The sequence below is a fragment of the Cydia pomonella genome, chromosome 1, assembly GCF_033807575.1.
Source record: "Cydia pomonella isolate Wapato2018A chromosome 1, ilCydPomo1, whole genome shotgun sequence".
Classification (NCBI taxonomy): domain Eukaryota; kingdom Metazoa; phylum Arthropoda; class Insecta; order Lepidoptera; family Tortricidae; genus Cydia; species Cydia pomonella.
The window spans coordinates 41,621,008-41,643,537 of record NC_084703.1 but is presented as its reverse complement, the minus strand read 5'-3'; the positions used below and the strand labels follow the sequence as shown (position 1 = coordinate 41,643,537).

The 22,530-nt window shown below is 39.1% G+C and overlaps 2 protein-coding genes across 5 annotated transcripts in view; both read right to left on the bottom strand.

Moving 5' to 3' along the window:
* Positions 1 to 690: 690 nt before the first annotated feature.
* On the bottom strand, positions 691 to 5,435 carry LOC133523882 (eukaryotic translation initiation factor 3 subunit I). The gene is made up of 6 exons (XM_061859636.1): positions 5,322 to 5,435; positions 5,019 to 5,245; positions 3,789 to 3,921; positions 2,546 to 2,713; positions 1,919 to 2,176; positions 691 to 994 (listed from the first exon to the last, which is right to left on the bottom strand). Exons 1-6 carry the CDS (start codon positions 5,322 to 5,324, stop codon positions 794 to 796), a joined length of 990 nt encoding a protein of 329 aa, XP_061715620.1. The 5' UTR covers positions 5,325 to 5,435; the 3' UTR covers positions 691 to 793.
* Positions 5,436 to 7,146: 1,711 nt separating this feature from the next.
* The window catches only part of LOC133523866 (hormone receptor 4), a 62,252-nt gene continuing 46,868 nt past the window's right edge, over positions 7,147 to 22,530 (bottom strand). For 3 of the 4 annotated variants that reach the window (XM_061859629.1, XM_061859632.1, XM_061859622.1), the window contains exons 3-8: positions 20,779 to 21,894; positions 20,488 to 20,702; positions 19,863 to 20,273; positions 18,158 to 18,350; positions 13,849 to 13,964; positions 7,147 to 12,719 (exon numbers count right to left, since the gene is read on the bottom strand). In XM_061859629.1, coding sequence (XP_061715613.1) covers positions 12,639 to 12,719; positions 13,849 to 13,964; positions 18,158 to 18,350; positions 19,863 to 20,273; positions 20,488 to 20,702; positions 20,779 to 21,894 — 2,132 coding nt within the window. In that variant the 3' untranslated portion in view covers positions 7,147 to 12,638. The remainder of the gene's footprint in view (positions 12,720 to 13,848; positions 13,965 to 18,157; positions 18,351 to 19,862; positions 20,274 to 20,487; positions 20,703 to 20,778; positions 21,895 to 22,530) is intronic. The other variant, XM_061859626.1, reaches the window with a different exon arrangement.

Here is a 22,530-nt window from a genome sequence, read left to right as displayed (position 1 = left end):
CCGATAGTTTCGCCAATGCAATAGGGACTAACGCGGGACTCTCTAAAGTTCAATTTCGCTTAAATAATCGTGATAGCCAGCGTCCGGGGCGCGGCATGTTCCTTTGTCGTCTGGCGTTCAAAAGGTTAAAATGAGTTTTTTCTGTTTAATTTTGTACGGCTTCCTTAGAAGTCCAATAATATGCAATTTTACCTACTAGCATATAGAAATCGTAAGATCATTTTAGTCTGGCTTATATTATCTCACGCTTGAATGCGAAGGGCATTTATTGTGAAGAATTAGAGTAAGCTTATTTTGAACTATGTAAGTCTGAAGCAATTTAACCTAAACGAAAGTGCCACAATTTTTTTATGCTTTAGAGCTATTTTAATCTTTTGGACGCTTTCTCTCGCACCTCTTGCATCAAAATGTGGCATACACACCCACATCTCAACTAGTGAGAAACGTATTTAAACCTTATCTGTCAATAGTAAAATAGCTTTGACAGCGTCTGCCATGACCCCTTTAGTGGTCGTTGGCGTGGTAGGCACGTCCGCACGCGACCACTTTAGTGGCTATGGCGTTCAAAGGGTTAACTATGAAATAATCGTACCTAAAGTAGGTACATTCGTTCTTCAGGTTCCAAATAGCCCCACTAAACGATTTTCAATATAGTAACTATATTCCTAAATGACCTCAAATCAAACACCATTTCAGTTCATAAAATATATACTTCAGTGGATATTCAATCGTGACAACATTAATACTTTCACACAAAGCAAACGCTGTGTGGGACAGGTTAGGGATTAACAGCTCAATCCCTGTTGTAGTCAAAGGTGTAGTCGAAGTAAGACTGGTCGAAGCTCTGCACCCGCACGTAGCCGTCCTCACCGCCCGACGCGTAGCTCTTGCCGTCCGGGTGGAACGCTAAACTGTTGATGGGCCCGAAATGCCCCTTGACGCGGCCGAACTCCTCTTCGAACACGAGATGGAAGAAGCGAGCGTCGAATTTGCCCTGACGAATGAAAAATCAATTATTTAGTCTGGGAATTATCAAAGGCCATGCCTGGATAAGCTAAGTGAATCTGCCCCCAGCGAGTTTTGGATTGTAATTTTTTTTTGATGATGTGGCTTTATATTAGTAGCAAGTATGCAAAATATCAGCCTCCCAAATGTTATAATAGTAAAAAAAGGATCATTCTTGAATATCTTTTTTCTAGCGAGTGCGTCACTTATATTGTGCATATAGTAAAGGCAATTATACAACACGACATCAATTATACAACACATTGCGATACAAAAAAATAAAAATACTTTTTTTTAAGTACTTTTACGTCAGCGATAACTCCGAGTTTTTCACCAAAGCTAGCCTGTTTAATAACCTACAAAATAAACGTATTAACTTAATTTGATCTGTGGTATAACAGGATGTTTTTTAATTAAATACATCACAATACAATTTCTTTACCCGCTCGTTAAAACTAATCGATTTTTTTTTTTAGAGAAACATGTATGTTTATAATGAACACTGGCCACTTACAAAAAAAAGTATGAATTCCTTCTGTGCCGTAAAGAAAATAGTAGTGTTATTTATTTATTACGTATTTAATAAGCAGGCAGTTATAACAACACATGTATAGATAGAGCAATCTTCAGAATAATGTCATCGTGTTGAGTAGTGGACATGAAATATGTGCTATATTATTTATTTCTTATAGTGGAAACACAAAGCACACATAGAATTGACCAAGAGGTTTCATCACTTTGCGAGAAAGGGACATACATTTGGACAATTTTTACCATTTGAGCTACTTTTTATGCTATTCGTCTTCAAATTACTCATTCCATTGCCATGCCGTGTCATTAAAAATAAAATCATACATTTATTACTGTGAAACCGTCGATACCTGTCCCTGTATATCTGTCTGTCTGTATTTACCTGTCTGGTAGACGTTGTGGTGACTTCCATAGCGTCCTGTCCACCACCAAGTACCACATGGTCCAGAATGGGACTGAGGGCAGCAGAGTTGACGGGACGCTCTGTCTTGTACTCCTTGAGCAGCTCCAGCGAGCTGGTGTCGAAGAGCTTGGCGGTCTGGTCCTTGGAGGCAGTGATGAACATGGTGCCGTCGCGGGACAGCTGCATGTCGTTGATCTGGTGCGTGTGCTCCTTGATGGAATGTACTTTCTTGCCAGTCTGGAACAAGTGGTTTGTTATGTAAGTTTCTTGAGAAGACCTAATAACCTTTCTTTAAAAATATTTACTCTACTATTCATACATTTCAAGAAATATAAACTTTAACTTAGTCTCTGTTGCAAATCCAGGAATGAAACCCAGATGTTTCCTTAGCAAGACAAAGATGATAACCAAGTTTTGCTATTTTACCTTACACCTAACTCATAAGTAGTCTGTTTATACTGTACTGTATTTGATATTCAGACATAATATTTCGTTCTAAAGATATTTATGTACTTTAGTATTCACTAAATAATAATAACATAGACAAGTAACATTTAGTTATTAGATATAACACACTCTTTCTATGATAATAAGTATTTAGCCTACCCTGAGATCCCATTGGATGAGGTCTCCCGCTTCATGGCCTGTGATGATGGTCTCATCAAGGGTGCCCCACACCATCGACGTCACCTTGGAGTCAGTGATCTCCCACTTCAGGATTGGAGACGCAGACGAAATTGAGTCGTCCACAGTTCTCGTGTCAATGACAAACACCTAAAATGTAATTGATATATTCATTTCATAAACCCTGTATGACAGACAAAGTTGCTTTTGTTTTAATAATTATTTTAGTACATTGAAAAAATTATCATTAAGATGTCAATATCTTTTTGACAGACACTATATGCACCACATCTCTACAATTATTTCATTTTCTCAACTGATCATTAAAAAAAAATACAAATTCCTATTTTAACTTATAAAGTTTTACTGCTGACTCATGCTTGTTTTTATTAGTTATTGAAATAAAATGAGTGACTTCTGAACTGAATTCCTGTAACAGGAAACTAAATGATTGCCAAGGCCAGAATTATGTGAATCAGAATACTAAATAACAGGTATAAAATATATTATGCATGGAAACAATAGGAATCTTTTAAATGAACCTCATTCTTTATTTACTTAGGTAATAAGAAATCATCTTCACATCTTCATTCTCTAACCGCCCACAAATTAAAAATTTTAACAAGCACTTTTGATTTGTCAAGACTAAGATACAAAATACAATTAACTGGAAGGCCTTTTTATAGCCCTCTGGGCTGCTAGAGGTTAAAATGGACCAAGTATACAATAGGGTGTCCCTTGTTTTACGATTAATAACGCATACCCCCATACATAATAGGTTTGTTTATCCCAAAACACTCTTAAAAATAAATTTGAGGTCATTCCTGTAACTCTAACCCTGCACCCACTTTTATGCGATTCTCCCATACAACATATGAAAATAACCATTTTTTTTCTTTTCATTATTGTGTGACGATGATGATGTATATCCTGTTATCCCTCATTAGGGACATAGGGCTTGCAGAACCCATATAAACATTATTTAACAAAAAATCTTGGATTGAATACAAAACGAATGGAAAAATATCAAATTACTGTCAGACCAAATTTCTCCATAGTAATTTGTATTAAAATTTCAATTTCAATTCAGCATGGGTTCCTGTTACAGCAATGTCCTGAAATTCTTCATCAGGGTGTTTTGGGATAATATCTTTATATTTAGGGGGTAAACATTGTTAAATTTTAAAATCACAAAATTGGGGACATCCTTGTATACAACACCCACCTCACAAGGATGACCCATGGCTTTGTCGGTGGTGTAAGCAGCCTCATTGGCGCTGAAGCTGAAGTTGCACGTCCTCACGGAGGAGTTTGTCTTCACTGTAGCTATGTTTTTGCCGGTCTCCAGATCCCATAGTCTGGGCAAAAAGCATAACATGTTATAATCTCTAGAAATTTAATTTAGAATAATTACAGTCATAAATAACAAAGATCATTTAAATCATGATAATACATAGAATATATGGGATGTTAGGATGAAATAAAATTCTGCAAACTTAAGGGGTATCTGCAGCTGTATAATAGTAATCTGCTTACACAAAAAGGTTTTAATTTCGCAAGGCATTATCAGAAATAAATGGGTAAGAACTACTGTCTGACCAATACGCTCAAAATTGTAAGCCCTCCTTTTTCAACTATTATAGACAATTAAACGTCTATAAATTCGCACAAGTTTAGTGGTTTAACAAATCAGCCAAGTGTGTGTCGGAAAAATACTAATTAGAATTAATTTAGCATAATAAAAAAATAGCCTAATGCAATCTGAAAATAAAATGTAAGATTTGACATGGCCGAAAGGTTCAGCAGTTTTTATTTGTAGTAAAGACCACCTACAAACAGAGAACCCACCTAGCGGATCGCTGGCAGTCATTAAGATTAAATAAAAATATGTGTACTTTATTATTTAGTTTCCACAATAAGATTCTCGACACAATTAAAAATGTTATATTGTTGATAAAATCATTCGCATTGCAAAAGTTTTTGACCATATTATGCAAAATGCTGGTGTTGGAACAATTCTGCTACAGCATATAGAAGACTACCACTGGAATTACTTTCTTTCATCCTAATTTTTTTAGCATTGTGAAACAAAGACTAATACATTAATGAATGATATTTGAAAATTGTCAAGTCTAACAAGCCCTGGATAGTTGACTTATCCTTATGTTGGATTATTCTTATCTGTCTGTTAACAATTGTGTTCGTTAGAAAGGGACATAATTTAACAAAGGCTGGCTAAGTTTAATGAATAACCGGATACCTTTGTTTATAGTTGATCAGAGCATTTCAATATAATAATTAGTATAAAGATAAACTACCTTATTGTTACTAATGTTTTATTAAAGGCATCTTATCATGCATTAGTCAGAAATAAAAAGTAATCTGACCATGATTAATATATTGCGCACGCAGCAACTGAGATTCAACAGAAACGTGTCAGTTTTTAGACGCTTACCTGCATGAACTGTCGCCACCTCCTGTGATCAGGTTGACTGTTTGCCAGTCGACGTCCAGGCACCACACCACGCCTCCGTGGCCATTGAATGTGCCAAGACGCTCGCCGTTTAGTGACCACCAAACATTGGGCTTGGAGTCTTTCGCGGCCGAGAACAGCAAATCACCTTCACGGTTATACTTGATCTGAGTTATGGCACGCTCGTGCCCTTGCAACATAAGGGGTTTCTGAAAAAAAATTGCCATTAGAGAGAAAATTTCGATTTAGATGCAAAATGAATTCTATATCTTGGATGAATCTTACCATTTTAATGATTATTCACAGGAAATTAGCGTTACAACATGTGGCGACAGCAATTTTTTGACAGAAAGGCCGGTGTAGTCGATTCATGTGGTGTTGCTATAGGAGAAATTTTTTAGACTTGTTTCACACGATTTGCTATCTTGACTTTATTTAAAATTGTAATTAATAGCTTGGTCGGACTGTCTTATTTCAAACATAGATGTAAATAGTCATACTGTCTTTGTCTTACGCCAGTACTAGCATCTAAAAGAAAAGGATGTGTTGAGTATAATTTTCTTGGTTCTTATCTCCTAGTGAGTATTAAATTCTTTGGTTCTTATATAAAACATTGATTGAAACTACAGTCTGTCAAACAACTTTGTCAGTAGAAAAAGGCGCAAAACTCAATTTTTTTATTGGATGATAAGTCGATAACCCTTTGCACCTACATTTTTTGTTAATTTGCCACTCTTTTACTACTAGACTACAGGCACTGCAATCCTATTCGAGTTATTGTAAAAAAAAAATTAGAACACATCTGAGATTTTTGTACAATAGCAACACTGAAAAATGTGTAGTTTTACTACTCGCCGATAGATGTCGGGCAAATTTGACCTATTACGTGTACAATTTTTTGGGTTCCGTACCCAAAGGGTCAAACGGGACCCTATTACTGAGAATCCGCTGTCCGTCCGTCAGTCCGTCTGTCACCAGGCTGTTTCATGAACCGTGATAGTTAGCCAGTTGAAATTTCTACAGATTATGTATTTCTGTTGCCGCTATAACAACAAATAGGTACTAAAAACAGAATAAAATAATAGTACATTACGATACAAGTGCGAAAAATAGGAAATTCGAAACGAGTGGCGATAAATTAAAACACGACCGAAGGGAGTGTTTTAAATCGACACGAGTTGCGAATTACCTATTCGCACATGTATCGTACAACGTTTTACAGTACATATGGCCCTTTAAATGTTCGACACAGTAACGTAATATGCTACTTCTCGCACTAGTGCTATAAAGTAGCCCCATATGTACTGTAAATATTTCTTTTCAATCTCGAGATTCTTATCCAATCACCGAAGTTAAGCAACGTCGCGCGGGGTCAGTACTAGGATGGGTGACCGTTTTTATAGATAATGGTACGGAACCCTTCCTGTGCGAGTCCGACTCGCACTTGGCCGGTTTTTTATATAAGGAATTGTCGTTGAATAGCGGGTCATTGAATTTTGCTAAAACGTACTCAGTATTTTTATTCCATATTTTTATTTGTGGTGGGGTTTCATATACATCTTATATGGTACCTATAGAAGTGGACAACCAGAATTTCATTTCGACAATGTTTCAGCCTGTGTTCACCAAACACTCTTTCTTACCTACATGTTGAACAGTGAACTTAAAAGCTACCCTTGCCAAAGCGACTAATAGGGCATCCTTTTGTCGTCATTGTCTCTTGTCGTAATTTGGTAAGAATAGGTAGGTACCTATTCTTACCAAATTACGACGTTTATATCTATTATAAAAAGTTAGGTACTTAGGGCGTCAGCTAGTGATTTTACCTACAATGGCTCCCGAGTGCGTGCTGACGGCCTTAATGTTTGAATTTTGGGAGTGACATAGTAAAACAGTTCAGCCAGTCATTAAATATCTTCAGGCGAAGTTAACTCTTTACCCAATACATGTGTATTTACCTATCCAAGAGACATTTGTCGAATGACTGTGAAAGGTTAGCCCACCGTGAATCGTCTTCTATACATAGCAATTGCGATGATGTTGTAGCCCTGTAAGTAGGTATTTATTTAACAGTAGCAAGATAAGTTAAGGTAGAATGAAAATTCGAACAAATAATTCACATACATTTTATTTTCTTAATTTATTAACCATTGATTTCCAAGAGTAAAACTAAAAAACAAATTAAAGTACAAACACGTTATGCATCGCTAACTAAACACAACTTGTAGGTAACTTCTCTTGGCAAACCATTACAATCTTTTGACTATCAGCCGGCGCACCACTCAACGAGACAATATAGAGCAGTACATGACTTTCTGAGTGCACTATACACACGGGGCCGGGCCGGGCGCGACACGGTTGCGACACGCGCACGTCACGAAATAGCTAACAGCGGGCATTCCAAAACTATAATTATAAAGTCCTTCAATCAATAAACTGTCTTCAAGCCAATACAATGTTTTTTTTTTGTTTTATTAGAAATTAAACTCTTGTACTGAGATATTTTAAATCGGTGATAACTATAGCACCATCTGTCAAGTTTGTACTTACTTACGATACCTACCTTTAAAACTTGAAATAGAATTAATTTTGAATTCCTTTTTACCCGACTGCACCAGAAGGAGGGTAATGTTCTTCGAACGTATGTATGTATGCCTATTTCTTTGGCACGCACTACAGCCCAAACGGCTGGACGGTTTTTGACATATGAGGTATCCTCTAATTGGTCAGAATTGTGATAGTGACAAAGGCTATATAAATTTAGTACATGGCGCCCGCGAAGAAAGGGGGAGGTGGTTTCTTACCATAGCAATATGCGTAGCAAATATCTATTTGCTACGCATATTGCTATGGTATATATATATATTTAGAATTGATATACAATTGACACAATGTTGCATAGTATAGCCAGAAATCGAAATAAATTGAGTTGACTTTTTTGGTCGACTGTAGCGTCTAGTTAAATAAAGTTAGTCTGAAAAAAAAATTCCTTATATACCATTGTGGCGTTAGATCTGTGCCTAATGAGGTCCGTGGCCAGACCGGCCCGGCCGGAACCAACGAGAACGGTACAGCGATCAGCAACTAAGTGACATACTACAAGTACAGAACCCTATCGTATTGATAATACTTAAATTAAAGCGAACAATGTATAATATGCTAGGTCTGAAAGCGATAAGTCTTGAAATTGAGCGAGCCCAAATAAATACGAGAGTACAGTACAACAGCACACCCGTTCACAATCAACTATTATAAAGAACATAGCAAATAGTTCCTCCTCGGACAAGGCGGCTTGGGAGCCCGACGGAGTCCGGACTACCGCCCCCGTGTCCGGGCGACCATTGCGGCCCCATGGGCGAACCGTGACACATGTACAGATAAACATACTTGTATACCATATATCTCTAAAATACTTCGATTCAGAAAGTGAGGAAACAGATAGATACAAAATCACCGAATGAACCAGACAAGCGAAACGTGTTTGTTTATAGTTTTTATTTAGACACTTAACCATAACAGAACACGATTACCTATTGTTATCTGAATAAAACATTTAGAACAGATATCTATGAATGTGTATGTACTTATTTCAAATATTCATCTGTGACATGTAGTTCTATATATGTATATTGTATATGTACAACAATCACTCTTCAACGTTTCCAAATATATATATTCTGTTACTGATTTACACACCATTTTTCAGTACTATTTAATACAATGTCTAATGTACACAATTTCAACCCTTCTTTTACCCGAAATACACGAAACGCTATTTTACACAACAAACCTTACACTATCAATGTGAAAATATTTCGTCACAATATCTTACATGTAATTTTTCTTATGGACTGTAAAGAAAGTGTGAAATGCATTAAGTTTTTTGTTACATTCTTATAAATATATTAACATTATTACGTTTAAATTATTATATCAGTCAAAATATTTTCGCAATATTAACTAGGTCCACCCGTCGGCGCCCGCGCTCGCGGCGGCGCTCGATCGCGTCGCACCGTTACCGCATATTACATCTCAGCCTTAAAGTACTTTACAATACATTACGTACCATAGATTAACTATTAATAATTGATTGTGAGCGCATCGGACGGCCAGCGGACGCCCCGACGCGGAGCCGCGGGCAGGCGCGGACTGCGCGGCGCTATGACCGTAACTTCCAGCAGCCTCTAAAATCGACTTCATACCACACAACACATAGTCTGTGGTCAGGGCTGAACTTGGTTTTAAGAGCCGACTGGTACGGATGCAAATTACTCAAACGCAATCAAATCACCAACCAGGAGCAAGTTCTACGTTCCGTTACTTTCGAGATTTTGTTGTATCTAATATCCTGGATTGCTTTGAAAAAAGAACACGAGTTTGAATGAAGAAATAGGCGATTAAGTCTTATTACAGTGTCCAGCAAATAATCAGGACAGCATCGAAAAGCAAGTGGCCATCTTATGTCAAAATAGTATTTATTTACACAAGAAATGTCAGCCTCAAGGGGCTCTTCGTGTACTATTCTAATTAGGTACTCGCCAGTAATGCGCCAATTTTATCGTTAATTTCTATCAATACTATCCTTTGTACAACGCCAATAACATCCTTACCGTCCTAATCTCCATTTCATACAATGCCGTTAGTTTCACCTTAATAACAGTATACGCTACGATACTAACAAAATAAGTGTCATATTATCTACATACACATAATCATTTACACGTTAGTAGAATGACGCACGATTCGTGATTAGTTTTTTTTATGATTTCCTCGTAACATGTAATCTATAAAGGCATCTTTACCTCAGACTTTAGAGTTACACCGTCGTTAAGATGGTGTTTTATAAAACTAATTTATAATTAAGATAAATAAATATAGTTACCCAATTAAGGAGAATATTTGACATGAAGTACCTACAGGCGAGGATACGCCACGGCGGGACTGCGATGAGGGCCTCTAAAGCAAGCTACACACGTGCGGGTATCAAGCTCCGTCTGACGCGAGTGTGTCAAGCGGCCGCAGATACCCGCTCAGTTGCATAGGGCTATAAACGCGAACTTCCGAAAACCGAAATAGGTGCTCGTATCTCTGTCTTTGTCACCCGCATATTGCAAGAGCGTAATAACATTGATATTAAACTAATTTCTAATCTCGGTGTTCGCAGTAGACACCGGTGGTACCGGTAAGTAGTTGCCTTAGCGTGCCCCACGACTTGCCGCTCGAGCACGGGGCGCTCTTTACCCCGAATATTTACTCTATCACTGTTTAATTATCACATTTAACTTATAATTTCACGAACGCCGTTTTACTAAGTTAAATCATATACAAATTAATTACCTATAACAAAATTAATTTGAAACTAGGTATTTATATTTAGGCATTTAATGGCAGTATTGTAACTGGTTGTATTCACTAATTTTAAATTACACATATAAAACACGTTAATACCTAACACTTATCTAATGGTAACATGACGAGGAACGGTCGTGTGTCGCTCGATTTAGTCAACATGGCTGCACTTCTAGCAGTATGAACAGGCTTCCACTTTTGCCAACTGAAGTCTAAGCCGAAACACACATTTCTGCTAAGCTGCCTCTATCAATCGGTCTTTCATCATGAACATATAACTTTCGTTCAAAAACATTGACAGGATCGAATGCCATATATTCAAGCTGAAGGTTGGAGAGAGCAGAGATGGGATGGCTCTTAAGCTAGAGAGCCCAAGAGCAGCTTAGAAGAAAATTATAATCCAAATTGTAAGTGTTCATTGGATATGAGTTAACGCCTTCATTACCGGGACGAGATCGTAAGCTACGTGGAAGAACGATGTCGTGGCTCATTAAGTATGTGTAGAACAGTACAAGATGCCTTTTCAAAAGCGGCAATATTTTGCCAAAAAATCGTTCTTGTGCTTGGATTAAGAGCCTTATAGAATGTCGTTCCTGTAACAGAGTTGCTACACGCTCGCCACGACATCGAAAAATGTGTGGTACAAACGCTTAACCGTTTTAAACTAGAATCTATGTAAGTCCCTATAACGAACTTTTTGGTTGTAATTACTTAAGATAATCGGCATACGTCGCCTTCCTAAAGCTATTGGTAACTGTTCACCGTTGCTGGAACGTCCATTACACTAAAACATTAACGAGAAACCGGATACTTATGTATAGCAATAACGGCAAATAAGTGTTAAAACGAAAGGCAGTGATATACTGACAGTGTCAAGGTGAGAAAGTCTCTTTGTTTCTATTTATTTAAAGTAGTATTATTAACGTTTTACAATTAAATTTCATTTACCTATTTATTTTATACATAATGTATGAGTACGGGATAAATATGGAAGTTCTATGAGATAATGTCAGAAAGGAAGTTGAACGGAAGATGACGATGATGAGAAAGTTTTGCGGGGAATGAACCATTGCATTGTGAGTTCTATACGTTGCTAATAAATGACTATGAAGGAATGATTTTTTTCTAAGTAAATCCTGTTTTTTTTTTGGTTCAGTGACACAGAAACTATATCTACCAATTTAGTAGACCGATATTTCCGTATAAGTGCATAGTAAATTCGAACTTAAGGTGGGATGGATGTCTCGAGTGAGATATGTGATGTATATTACCTACACACTTATTTATCGCAATTAGGGATTGAGGAATTGAACTCGAATTTGTCTAAACACAGTAACAAACGAAAGTGTAAAGCACCTGTACAATAGGTACACGTAAAATTAACTTTGTTTAGAGAAATGCAATAAGCAAATACAATAAAACATCGTCTACAATGTACACCGGACACTTACATTAATTGGTTAAGTCAGAATAGGGACAAGAGAAAACATTAGATACAATTATAATGCACGAAACGTGTCTTTGCGAAATATTGGCAATAAAAATGCAAAAGTTGTGACTATAGAACATTATGTTTGTTAGTGTATAAACAGTACAGTTGTATACAAGCAGTCTTGGTAAACACTGAGAGTACGTACTTACAGTCTACTTACATAACGTTACTTACCAACAAGTCTTAGACAGGTAAATTTCTCATTATTACATTACACTGGTTAGGTACCCCTACACGATATAAAATGCAAACTAAAACAGCAATATTCCATGTACAAGAAACAAATCTATCTAAAACAACATCTTAAACAATCTACCTATGCTATAAAGTATTCTATATTTACAGAAATAATATATTATGCGATCCGTCTGTCAGTTTTAAATATTAACTAACATTAAACTAATTTACACTAATTAGTATACACTACCACGTAGGTATAAAACACGCATTCGAGTCCCTGGCGCTTATCACATAAGAACTATTAATAAAAATCAGTCTGTCAATTGGGACGTTTTAATTCCTCTAAAATAAACATCGTTACACACATGGACTCGTGGGCGCGAGTATGTAATGTAGCCGTGCTCGCTGGGAGTTCACTATCGCGCGGTGAGGGCTGCCCGCGCCGGACGCTCGGCGGCGGCGCCGGGCCGCGCCGAGCCGGCCGGGCCCCTTGGCGGGCGACTAGGAACGTTCGTCCGAGCTCGTGTGCCGGGGCAGTGAACACAGGTGGTGACATAAGACGCGCGGCGCGACTACACGTACTATCTGATCTCTGCCGAGTTTAGCACAAACGGCACATAAAACATCTTGCTCTCGAGTAGGAGGTTCGCCGCTGCTTGGATCTGGGAATACGACAAAATAATAAAATTGTTAGTTTTATATAACTTTGACAAGTTAGATGGTTTTGAAAAAAACTTCGAAACCTAAATAGGACACTGGACAACGGACACTGAACTCAATAGGCACATTAGATACAGGGCTATAACCGCGAAAATCGAAGTTCGTCAATTGCGGGTATTTTTCTCTGTCACTCTAATTACTTCTAAGTGAGAGTAAAAGAGAAAGATACCCGCAATTTGCGTATTTTGGTTTTCGCGGAAGGCCCCCAGTACTTAAACAGTATAGAAAATTGGTAGACAAACCCATTTTCCACATATTTTTGAATTATAGATGTTAAAGCTAAGAAGATTATGATGTAGGTAATCAATGTAATTGTTTCTTATTTTTATTAGCAACTGTAACATACTGTATATATAAGTAATATAAGGACAAGTTAAGTAAGCAATATAACTGGGCAAATAAATGTAGTTAACAAAGTAAAAAGACCCATGTTACTTAACATTAAATAGGTAATATTTTGGGACTCATTCGAGAGACAAATAGCAGTCTTTGATATGCACCTTGAACGCAGCAAAAGATTTAACGCCCTCTTAATTCTACTTATATATTTATGTATGTATGTATGTATGTGTGTATATACTTTATTGTACATAGAAATAAAAACACGAAAAACACAGTTACAGAGTAAATTAAATACAACAAAGGCGAACTTATCCCTGTATGGGATCTCTTCCAGTTAACCTTTGAGGTTTTTTTATATATTTATACGATTTAAGGGTATAATGAGTTCAAAATACATTTATTGTTAAAATTACAAATACAAAACAAAATTTGTACACCTAATGCTGGTAAGACATAGTGATACTAATAAATACTAAATTGTCACATCTATGCACCTATGTCTAACAAATAAAATATTGATTGATTGATTGATTGAAAATATCTAATGAATCAAATATGTACCATATAAATGAGTTCAAAATATCTAATGAATCAAATATGTACCATATACAAATATTTTGGATGCGCTCAAATTTTTTAACCTGATCTTCTGTGTGATCAAGATTGAGAGGAGTAAGGTTTGAGTAAAGTGAGTATTCAAAGTACCCACCTAAGAATAAAATGCCTTACCTCAGGTATCCTGGCAAAAAGTTCCTGCAATCTGCCGGGATGGTGGGGAGCTGCGTGCTCCAGATAGCTGCGTAAAACCTGCACGTATCGCTCCTGAATGCCTTCCAGTTCCACTTCTAAGACAAAAGAAAACATGTGTAAAGCATACAAAGCCGAGTTCTGAAACTAGACATTTTATGAATCCCCACAACAGCGACGTACGCCATGTTTGGAAAACTGATTAGTTCCGAATTATAACGCAAGTAGCGCTAAAGTAAGAAATGCTTAGTTCGTCTACTCGCCCTTAGATGGCGGTGTGAGGCTACAGCGCTCCAATGCCATTTGTATCGAGCGAGCGCGCGGTGCGGCGGTGACGTCACACGCTCAGTAGGTCACTCCGATAGCGGGGCAACGACCGCGGCTAGCCGTTGACCTCCGCTCAAGCGCGCTGCGTCCTCACTCTATAGCCATTTCGCTTGCACGCGAGCGCTTTTCCACGGGTAGGCCGCGCGGCTGTTTCATGTGCGCGTTTTACATTCAACCAAACCGATGTTTTGTATTTAGAGAATGAGGAAGGAAAAAATAGACGCGTGATCATTTATTTACTGTTTACGAAAATTTAATTTTGTTCTATATTTTGTATCGGATTACTTACTTGGTTTTGATTAAATCTTATAAACTGTAAGGTCTATTTATAAACTGACGACGACGGGGTTTCGGTGCGCTGCCTAAATATATCTGTCTGTGACCTTTTGCGCTGGTTGGCGGCTCCGACTTTAACTAATGTTTTTACCTTTGTATTTTTAAACAAAATTAAACTTATATTTACATGCATGGCGCCAATTATATTGTATTTTTGCATAGTTTTTGGATAATTATTCAGGAGTCATCGCATTGTGACTCAATTGTGAGTTTTTAGGTCAAGCTTTATTCCTACAATTGGACCGGTTTTATAAGTACCGTATTATAACTTGTGTTTTTTTTTGTAGTGTACAACGCACTGTGATAAGTAATGAAGTGTTACTGATATAAATTTAGCTTCTGTATTTAGCTATTCGTGATACTCTGTGCTTCGATTTTGGTACGCTAGCGTTACGTTAACGTTCTGAATTTTATTATATGTAGAAAAGGGCGCAATAAGCAAGTGTACACGCTGTACGGCTAATCGATGTTACGTAAAGTACCGCTGCATAGTGCGAGTATCTGTGGGGCGAAGAGAAAGTATCCTCAAGTCTCGCTTTCCGCTCAGAACTGTCCTAGCTGACGTAACCACCGAGAACACTGGTGCTAACGGTGTACCTGCTAATATCATTTGAATTAGATACGACCTTGTTGATCCGAGTGAAATGACCAGCGAAAGTAGTGCGGTGATTACTCATTCTTAACTAATTACATCTAGAGGTATTGTCGTACCTGAATGTATTATGATTTAACTTAGATCATACAAACTACGTTGTTGCAAATGATTATGAAATTTAAAATATAAAGGCAACATGATAGCCGTTGTGTAAATACAAGCCGTAAATAATATGACTGAGAAATCACAACCAACACATAAGGTAAAAGTACTAGTGCTCGACGCTGCACTAGTCACCGACATGGGCACTTTATTTCATGGAAATATAGGTTAAATTTGAACAACGAAGATTTTTCTGTATTCGAACTTAATCCTTGTCACTTTGACATAAAGTGCCCATGTCGAGTACTAGTGCAGCGTGGAGCACTAGTACTTCTACCTTAGGTAGGTTTATAAGTACTTAAACTATTGTCTTTTAATAATAAAAAAAAAATAATTCAATATACGTCCCTGTGTGCTGGGCACAGGCCTCCTCTCATGAGCGAGAGGGCTTGGGATATAATCCCCACGCTAACCCAATGCAGATTGGGAACTTCACATACCTCTTTGAATTTCTTCGTAGATGTATGCATCATCAAGCATTGTGGAGGTGTATATGTATGTATCATTTATTTATCGTAAATTGAATGTATTTTCTTTGTATCGTTGTCATCTAAATTAAAGTAAAATTAATGGTTTCAGCTAATTTATCTCGAAACTCTTGAAGTTTTACAAATATGTTTTATTGCAAAATTGTACAACTGTATGAATTATAGGTACTCTTATTCCTATAAATACTATTTATTCTAGATAATGTACCTAAGCAAAACAACCTATTGTCAAGGCGGTTTAGTTACAGGTAAATTTTCCATAATTGTTATAGACGATTATTTTGTAAACGATAAACTTCGCTTGCCGTCGAGCTAAAAGTCTAAAGTGCATTTATTTATAACGGATATACATCTTTTAGAACGAGGGCCTTGCGATGTTGTTCACAGGATTTCCTCAACGAGCTGCGATTGTAAACATTTCATATTCATTGGAATCTTGCGAATATTAACTGGGAATATGAATAGTTTTAAATTACTGCCCTTACCTGAAGGTCGGAAAATACTGCTTTTTGGCGATGTAGATGGCGGTAGAAAATATCAGTTGTCCGTGTTAAACTTAAAAAGTCTACTTGTTCAGTCTCAAATCGTAAAATGTGGGCTACATGTGTCAATTTAGCGTAACGGAACCCTAGTTTCATGTTCAATAGCATACCAACAGCTCTACGCGCACACATGCGCGCGCTGTGCAGACGCACATAGACGCGGAACTGTTGTGCAAGCACTTTCCATTTCACTATAGCCACAACTAGTACATACCGTGGCTATAAAATTCTTTATGTGTTTTATATAGAAGCGCAGATACTTCCTTGTGATAAAAAATATATTGCTACGAAATTAACACCCTAATGTTCTTCGTAGTTTTGATGTTACGAGCGCCATCTTATTTTTCAGTTTCACAGTCACGGCGACTAATCAATCAATTCTTGTAATCTCAGTTAAGTCATGTACTTATGTAAGGTAGGCAGGGAGCATACTAACATTTAGGTAAGTCAACTTGTGCTAAATGCTCATTGCAATCGGTAATACGGTAAATTTTGAGCATAACTATTAAACTATATCAACCACTACTAACTTGTGCTGATGCCATTAGTTGATACGCGACGCCATTTCTAATCGCCTAGTACTTTGATAAATACGTCGGTGCGGTGAAAATTATTTTCAAACATGGCATGTGAGGGCCGACCTAGTTGCACTACGATAACGCAGGATGTCATGCCTAGTTTCCCTATTCTAGCTCATTTGTGCAAACATATGCTTTAGCACGACGCTTTAAAGGCTAAACTAAACTAAAGCTGCGACCGCTGTCAAGTGTATAAACTATACCTACTTAGCGATAGCGAGTTTGCGTGGAGATGTTTTGTAAGGTCTACTTTAGGTGGGTAAAAGAGTTACGACACCAAAGTATCTAGTTTCGTGAGGTGATTCTATGCTCTAAGGGTTAACGTACGCTGTAAAGTGCAATTGAAGACAGTAAATAAGTCGTCCTAAAGTTCCTAATAGATTTCACAAGCAACATCTCTCGTATGTAGGTTACATGGACTATAAATCATAATAACTGTGACGACTGACCGTGTCGCAATAATTTACGACGTCTCGTTGTGACTTTTTTGTGTTTCCTGAATTTAATATATCTAAGTACGCGTAACTGCGATTGACTCTGCCTATTTGTAGTTCTTAAAACCGCCGAATAAATTGCACTTGAACAAAAACGTCCGCGTACTGAACCGAACATTTTCAAATGATTCAAAATTTAAATTCAATTAATCCTTCCTCAGTCAGGAAAACAATCATGCAAATCTGACTTTCTCATTACGTTTCCGAATGTTGGTTTTACTTGTTTATCATCCGTGTGCAACACGAAATGGCTGTAGAAGAAAACATGGAGTCGAAATCCGGCTAGTTAATTTCTTTCATGCGCTGAAATAACGTTATTTACAGGCAATTTTATAAAATACAAGTATTATAGATTAAGAAAAGGTTTCGCTTGGCAGCAGATTACTTAATAGTAAACAACACATAAATAAATAAAAAGTCACATGTGTAATGTATACGTATGTACTCTATTTATGCCCAAATTGATTCTTAATCAGGGAACCACGGAGTAATTTTTAAAAGGCCATTATTTATTTAACCTAAATAACGAGCATCAGCCCGCGGGCCGGCGAAAGGTTATCCGTTAACAATTAACACAATTCCAAATCAGAGAGATGATTTGACGTCACTATCGTTTGAAATGAAACTACTTCCGCCACTGATATTGAAACAATTTGGGTACAATTTACACAAAAGATTCGCTTTGCATAATATACAAATATGAAAACGTCACATATAATTTAGACTTAGACACATAAGGTCGTACGCATGCCTTTAATGGTGTACTTACCTTGGTTCAACAATATGTAGACTTTGAGGCAGACGTATTCCTCCATCCGGAGCTGTATGCGGCGGAAGACGCAGGTGATCTGCGTCATCTTCTCGACCACGAGCCCCACGTCCAGCCGCAGCTGCTCCAGGGTGATGGGGCGCCCCATCAGTGAGGTGAGGCAGTTCTGCAGCGTCCGCAGGTTTGCGTTCACCTGAGTCAAAACTCCATTATTAATATCTTTTTTTAATGCTGTCACTACAACAGCATTTATTTATATTTTATAATTTTTATTTACATCATAGACATGCAGGTATACAGATGTATTACAGTAACTAAATTAATAACTAGCTATTAATTGTCTTTAATTTTTATATTAGTTTTTAATAGTGTACATAGGTATTCGATATAGTTACCTATTGATTATACCATAATATTGATTTATTATTTGATAGCAAGTACTTAAGAAATGTTTTAAATGAATGCTATTTTATGATTGTGTTTTTAAATCATTCGAGTAATATTCTAATAGTAACGAATACGATACTTATGAGTTCTATGTAGTTTTCCTGTCGTCTAATAATATACTTATATGAAGGAAGAAGTACCTTTAAACCGATCGCGTTCTATTCATATCTTATTGGCTTTTACGCAAATAAAGCTTCTTTTTTCTTCTTCTTGCTTCTAATTAGTCCCTTATGTAACCTAGGAAAATGCTCTAGACAATGAAAATATGTAACTGACGTTAGCAACTTTAATGCTTTTACGTAACGCGCGAAACCACTTGCTTGATAAGTCAACTTTGATCACGCGAACTTTATAATCTGTAGAGTATTAAAGGATTATTTGTACACCATACCTATGTAATATTTAATTATTTATACTTTATTGCACTAAATACACCAATATACAAAAGGCGGACTAATGCCAAATTATGTCAACGTGTATTATTAACAAATCTGATCTTATATACCTTAGATTGTTGTATCGAGGGTCTTGTGGGACAAATATATTAATAAATGGATCCGCTAATATACATCGCGGGCTGGTGAAACCCGACAGATTTTAAAGGTGTATTCTTGCCCGTATTTAGAGCCTATAACGTTTTTCGAAATCGGTCTTGTTTTAGAGATAATGTCAATTCTTGTGAACATTTGTTTCTGTATTCACTTAGTGAGAAACACCTTTATGGCTGAGACGTTGCCACTGTGGCTTGGTTTTTGATGGCAAAATTGTATAATTTTCTATTACATATATTGTTCTTGAGGTCATTTATTATGGAAGTAATGTCTCACGGCATGAAACGTTCTTCATATTCTATTGTAAAATGCAATATTTTAATAACACGAATAGAAGAAGTATAAAAAATACTTATTTATCTAGCAGTAATATTATTCACCTTTCGAAGCAAATAATTGCATACAATTCCTATGCGTTCGATCGAGCCGAAGGTTATTGAAACGTCCGACGTGTTGCATTAGTTTACGGGTGTAATAGAGCGCACTATGCACCGAGCTCGGTCGAGTGCAGCTAGTTCTCTGCCAAAGGCAGCGACTTTCTATCGCGGTTGCGTAAGCGCCGATGCAGATCACGTAACTGCACTCCAAGCAAGCGGCGGAAGTCTCTGGAGCGAAAGTGACCCGGTGCCCGGTCCGATTGAAACCCGGCTCAGATGCATAAACAAGACCCTCATGATAGGGAATCGTGCTGTTAATGTAACACTCACCTCTTGTATGAAGTCGTGCTCGTGGTCTGAGGAGGGCGGCGCGTGCGCGTGCTTCCCGTGCATCGCCTGAAACGCCGCCGTCGTCAGCACAGAGATCTCGTGCCACTTTTCCATCAGCAGCTTGGAGTGTATTTCCATCGGAATCTCCATTATAAACGGGAGTTTCTTCGTCCACGCGACCATCTTATGTACGATGGAGTCCCCGATTTTGCAGAGCTTATCGCCTATTTCTGAGGTGTCGTGCAGGAGATCGGGCAGGTGGCGCACGGTGGCGATGTCCTCCATGGCATCGCAGTCGATGAGGGCGCGGATCATGTGCAGCGCCCTTTCCAGCGGCACCGCGCGGTCCCGCGAGGATGATACTGCGCTCTCTAATCGAGCCCTTAGGTGGACAACCTGAACGCAACACATCTATATAATATATAAAAGGAAGTGTTCTCATCCAATTTAAGAGTCTACAAGTGGTAAATGTGATATACAAATAAAGTTTACCATAAATCGAAGAGACTAGTAGATAGTATACAGTACGAGTAGAGTTATTTACTGGAAGTTTGTAACATGCAAATTTGAAGTAATGTAAGCTAACTCTGGTAATAAAGGACAGTTTTAAGACTATTATATTTACCTCGCTAGGATTGGTGAGAGCAGTCTTAAGAATGGTGCCGTTGACCAGATGTGGTGGGAGAGGTGGCATTGGCTCTTTAGGCTTTTCTGGTGGCGACGCCCGACTTGTTGTTGTCGCTGCTTTATTTGCCTTTTTGTGCTTTTTATATTTTACTTTGTACAAATTGTACACTGCACCGCTATTTCGACCACCTGGCATGCGATCTTCTCTTACAGCTGAAAAATAAGTTTAATTAGTTTTGTCGGTACGTCGATAATCTCTAGAATACACTTTCAGAATATTTAATCTTACCTTGTAAAACCATGCCCTGTTCGATACATTTCTTGAACCGACAGTATTGACATCGATTTCTTTGTGCCTTTGTGATTTCACAGCCTCCATCAGCGACGCATGTGTACACGCGTCTATTCTGAACAGTTCTCTTGAAGAAGCCTTTGCATCCCTCACAGGTGATAATTCCGTAATGTAAACCCGTTGCTTTGTCTTCGCATATCATGCAGATCATGGGCTGTTCATCTTCTTCGCGTTCAGCTTCAGGCGCGTAGGCGCGTAGCTCCGGACGAGGCATAGAGTGTGGGCTTGGGGCCGGCGCGCCTGAAGCTCCAGCCGTGTTGCCTGCCGCCGCACTTAGGTTCAAAGCGTGGAGCTGTTGGTGAGCAGGCAGCTGTGATACGTCTCCTGCCCATAACAGTTCCATGTTCAATGGCGGGCCGCGCTGCCGCCTTAACTCGCCACCAAGGTTCAAAAGCAGCCTAGCCGCAGATTCCTCACTGCATGTAGTGGGGTCTGGTGTCGGCGGTGTTGGCGTGTGCGACCCACTCGGTGTCGCAGATGTCTCACCCCCGGGAGTGGGCGCCGGTAGCGTCCAAAACATTGTGCGTACGCCTCCGGATTCACCCATGATAACGGCAGGCGCCCCTCTCCATTGCGCAGGCCCTCGCGCTCCACCAGTCTTGGGCTCCTGCGGTTGTGGCGGGAAATGTCCACCGATAAGTTCGGGCTTGACGCCGTTGATGCAAGCGGCCGGCGGCCAGGGCCCCGGCGCGAGAGGAGAGTGCACGCCGGGTGGCGGTGGCGCGGGCGCCCGCGGCCTGTACGGGAGCGGAGGCTCCGGCGGCGGGCCCTCCAGCTTCACGGAGGAGTGTTGCGTGGGCGACGTAACCACGTGTTTAATGGCATGCGAATTGTCAGACTTGTTGGAGCTGGCGGCTCCTTCAAACTTGATGACGGAGTATGGCGGCGCTGAGCGAATGACGGTGGGGTGGCAGGCCGGGGTGGGCGTGGGTGAGCTGCCGTCGTCGAACATGGGCGGCGGGTGCGGCGGCGTGCTGCAGCCGGCGTCGGCCATGCGCGGCGAAGGCGGACCCGGGTCCGGCGACGACGTGCTGGTGTCGGCGGCCGATTCGCCTGCGGGAACGCCACACGGTCAACGTTAGCGACAAACTTCTCGTCTATGCGCGGGAAGGAAGAGAGCACCGCGGACTTTTAGACGCAAGAATAGAAACTGGGTGAAATGTCAACGACCGCGCGGAGTGGCCGCGAGGCGCGGGGCGGGGACGCGACACTGCACTTCCCGACGCCGACTAGATTAGCCGGTTGCGTCACGACAACGTGAGCGTCACCGTGGCACATGTATCTAGCCGTAAAGAAAACTGATTTGTAATAATAATGTATAACATATACATACGTGTAGCGGCGATAAAAGAGGTGTTAATTTCCAAACGTTCTAGGAATATTTTATGTAACAATCCGGAATAGACGTAGCAATAGTATATGTAGGAAGCGTGGAGCAGGCGCGAGATGCGGCGGGCGAGGAGAAAGTGAAAGCAGCGCAGATGCCGCGCCGCCCGGAAGCGAGTGCGCTCCGCTGCGCTCGCGCACAGCGCACAGCTACAAAGGGCCTGACTATCTATCTAACATGAGATTTAACTGTTGTTGAAAAACTATCATTTAGTAAATCCGCAACTATAGTAATATATAACGAATATACAATTATACAAATTAAACTATTTTGTTAAATTGCAACCGGACCATTCGTTAACA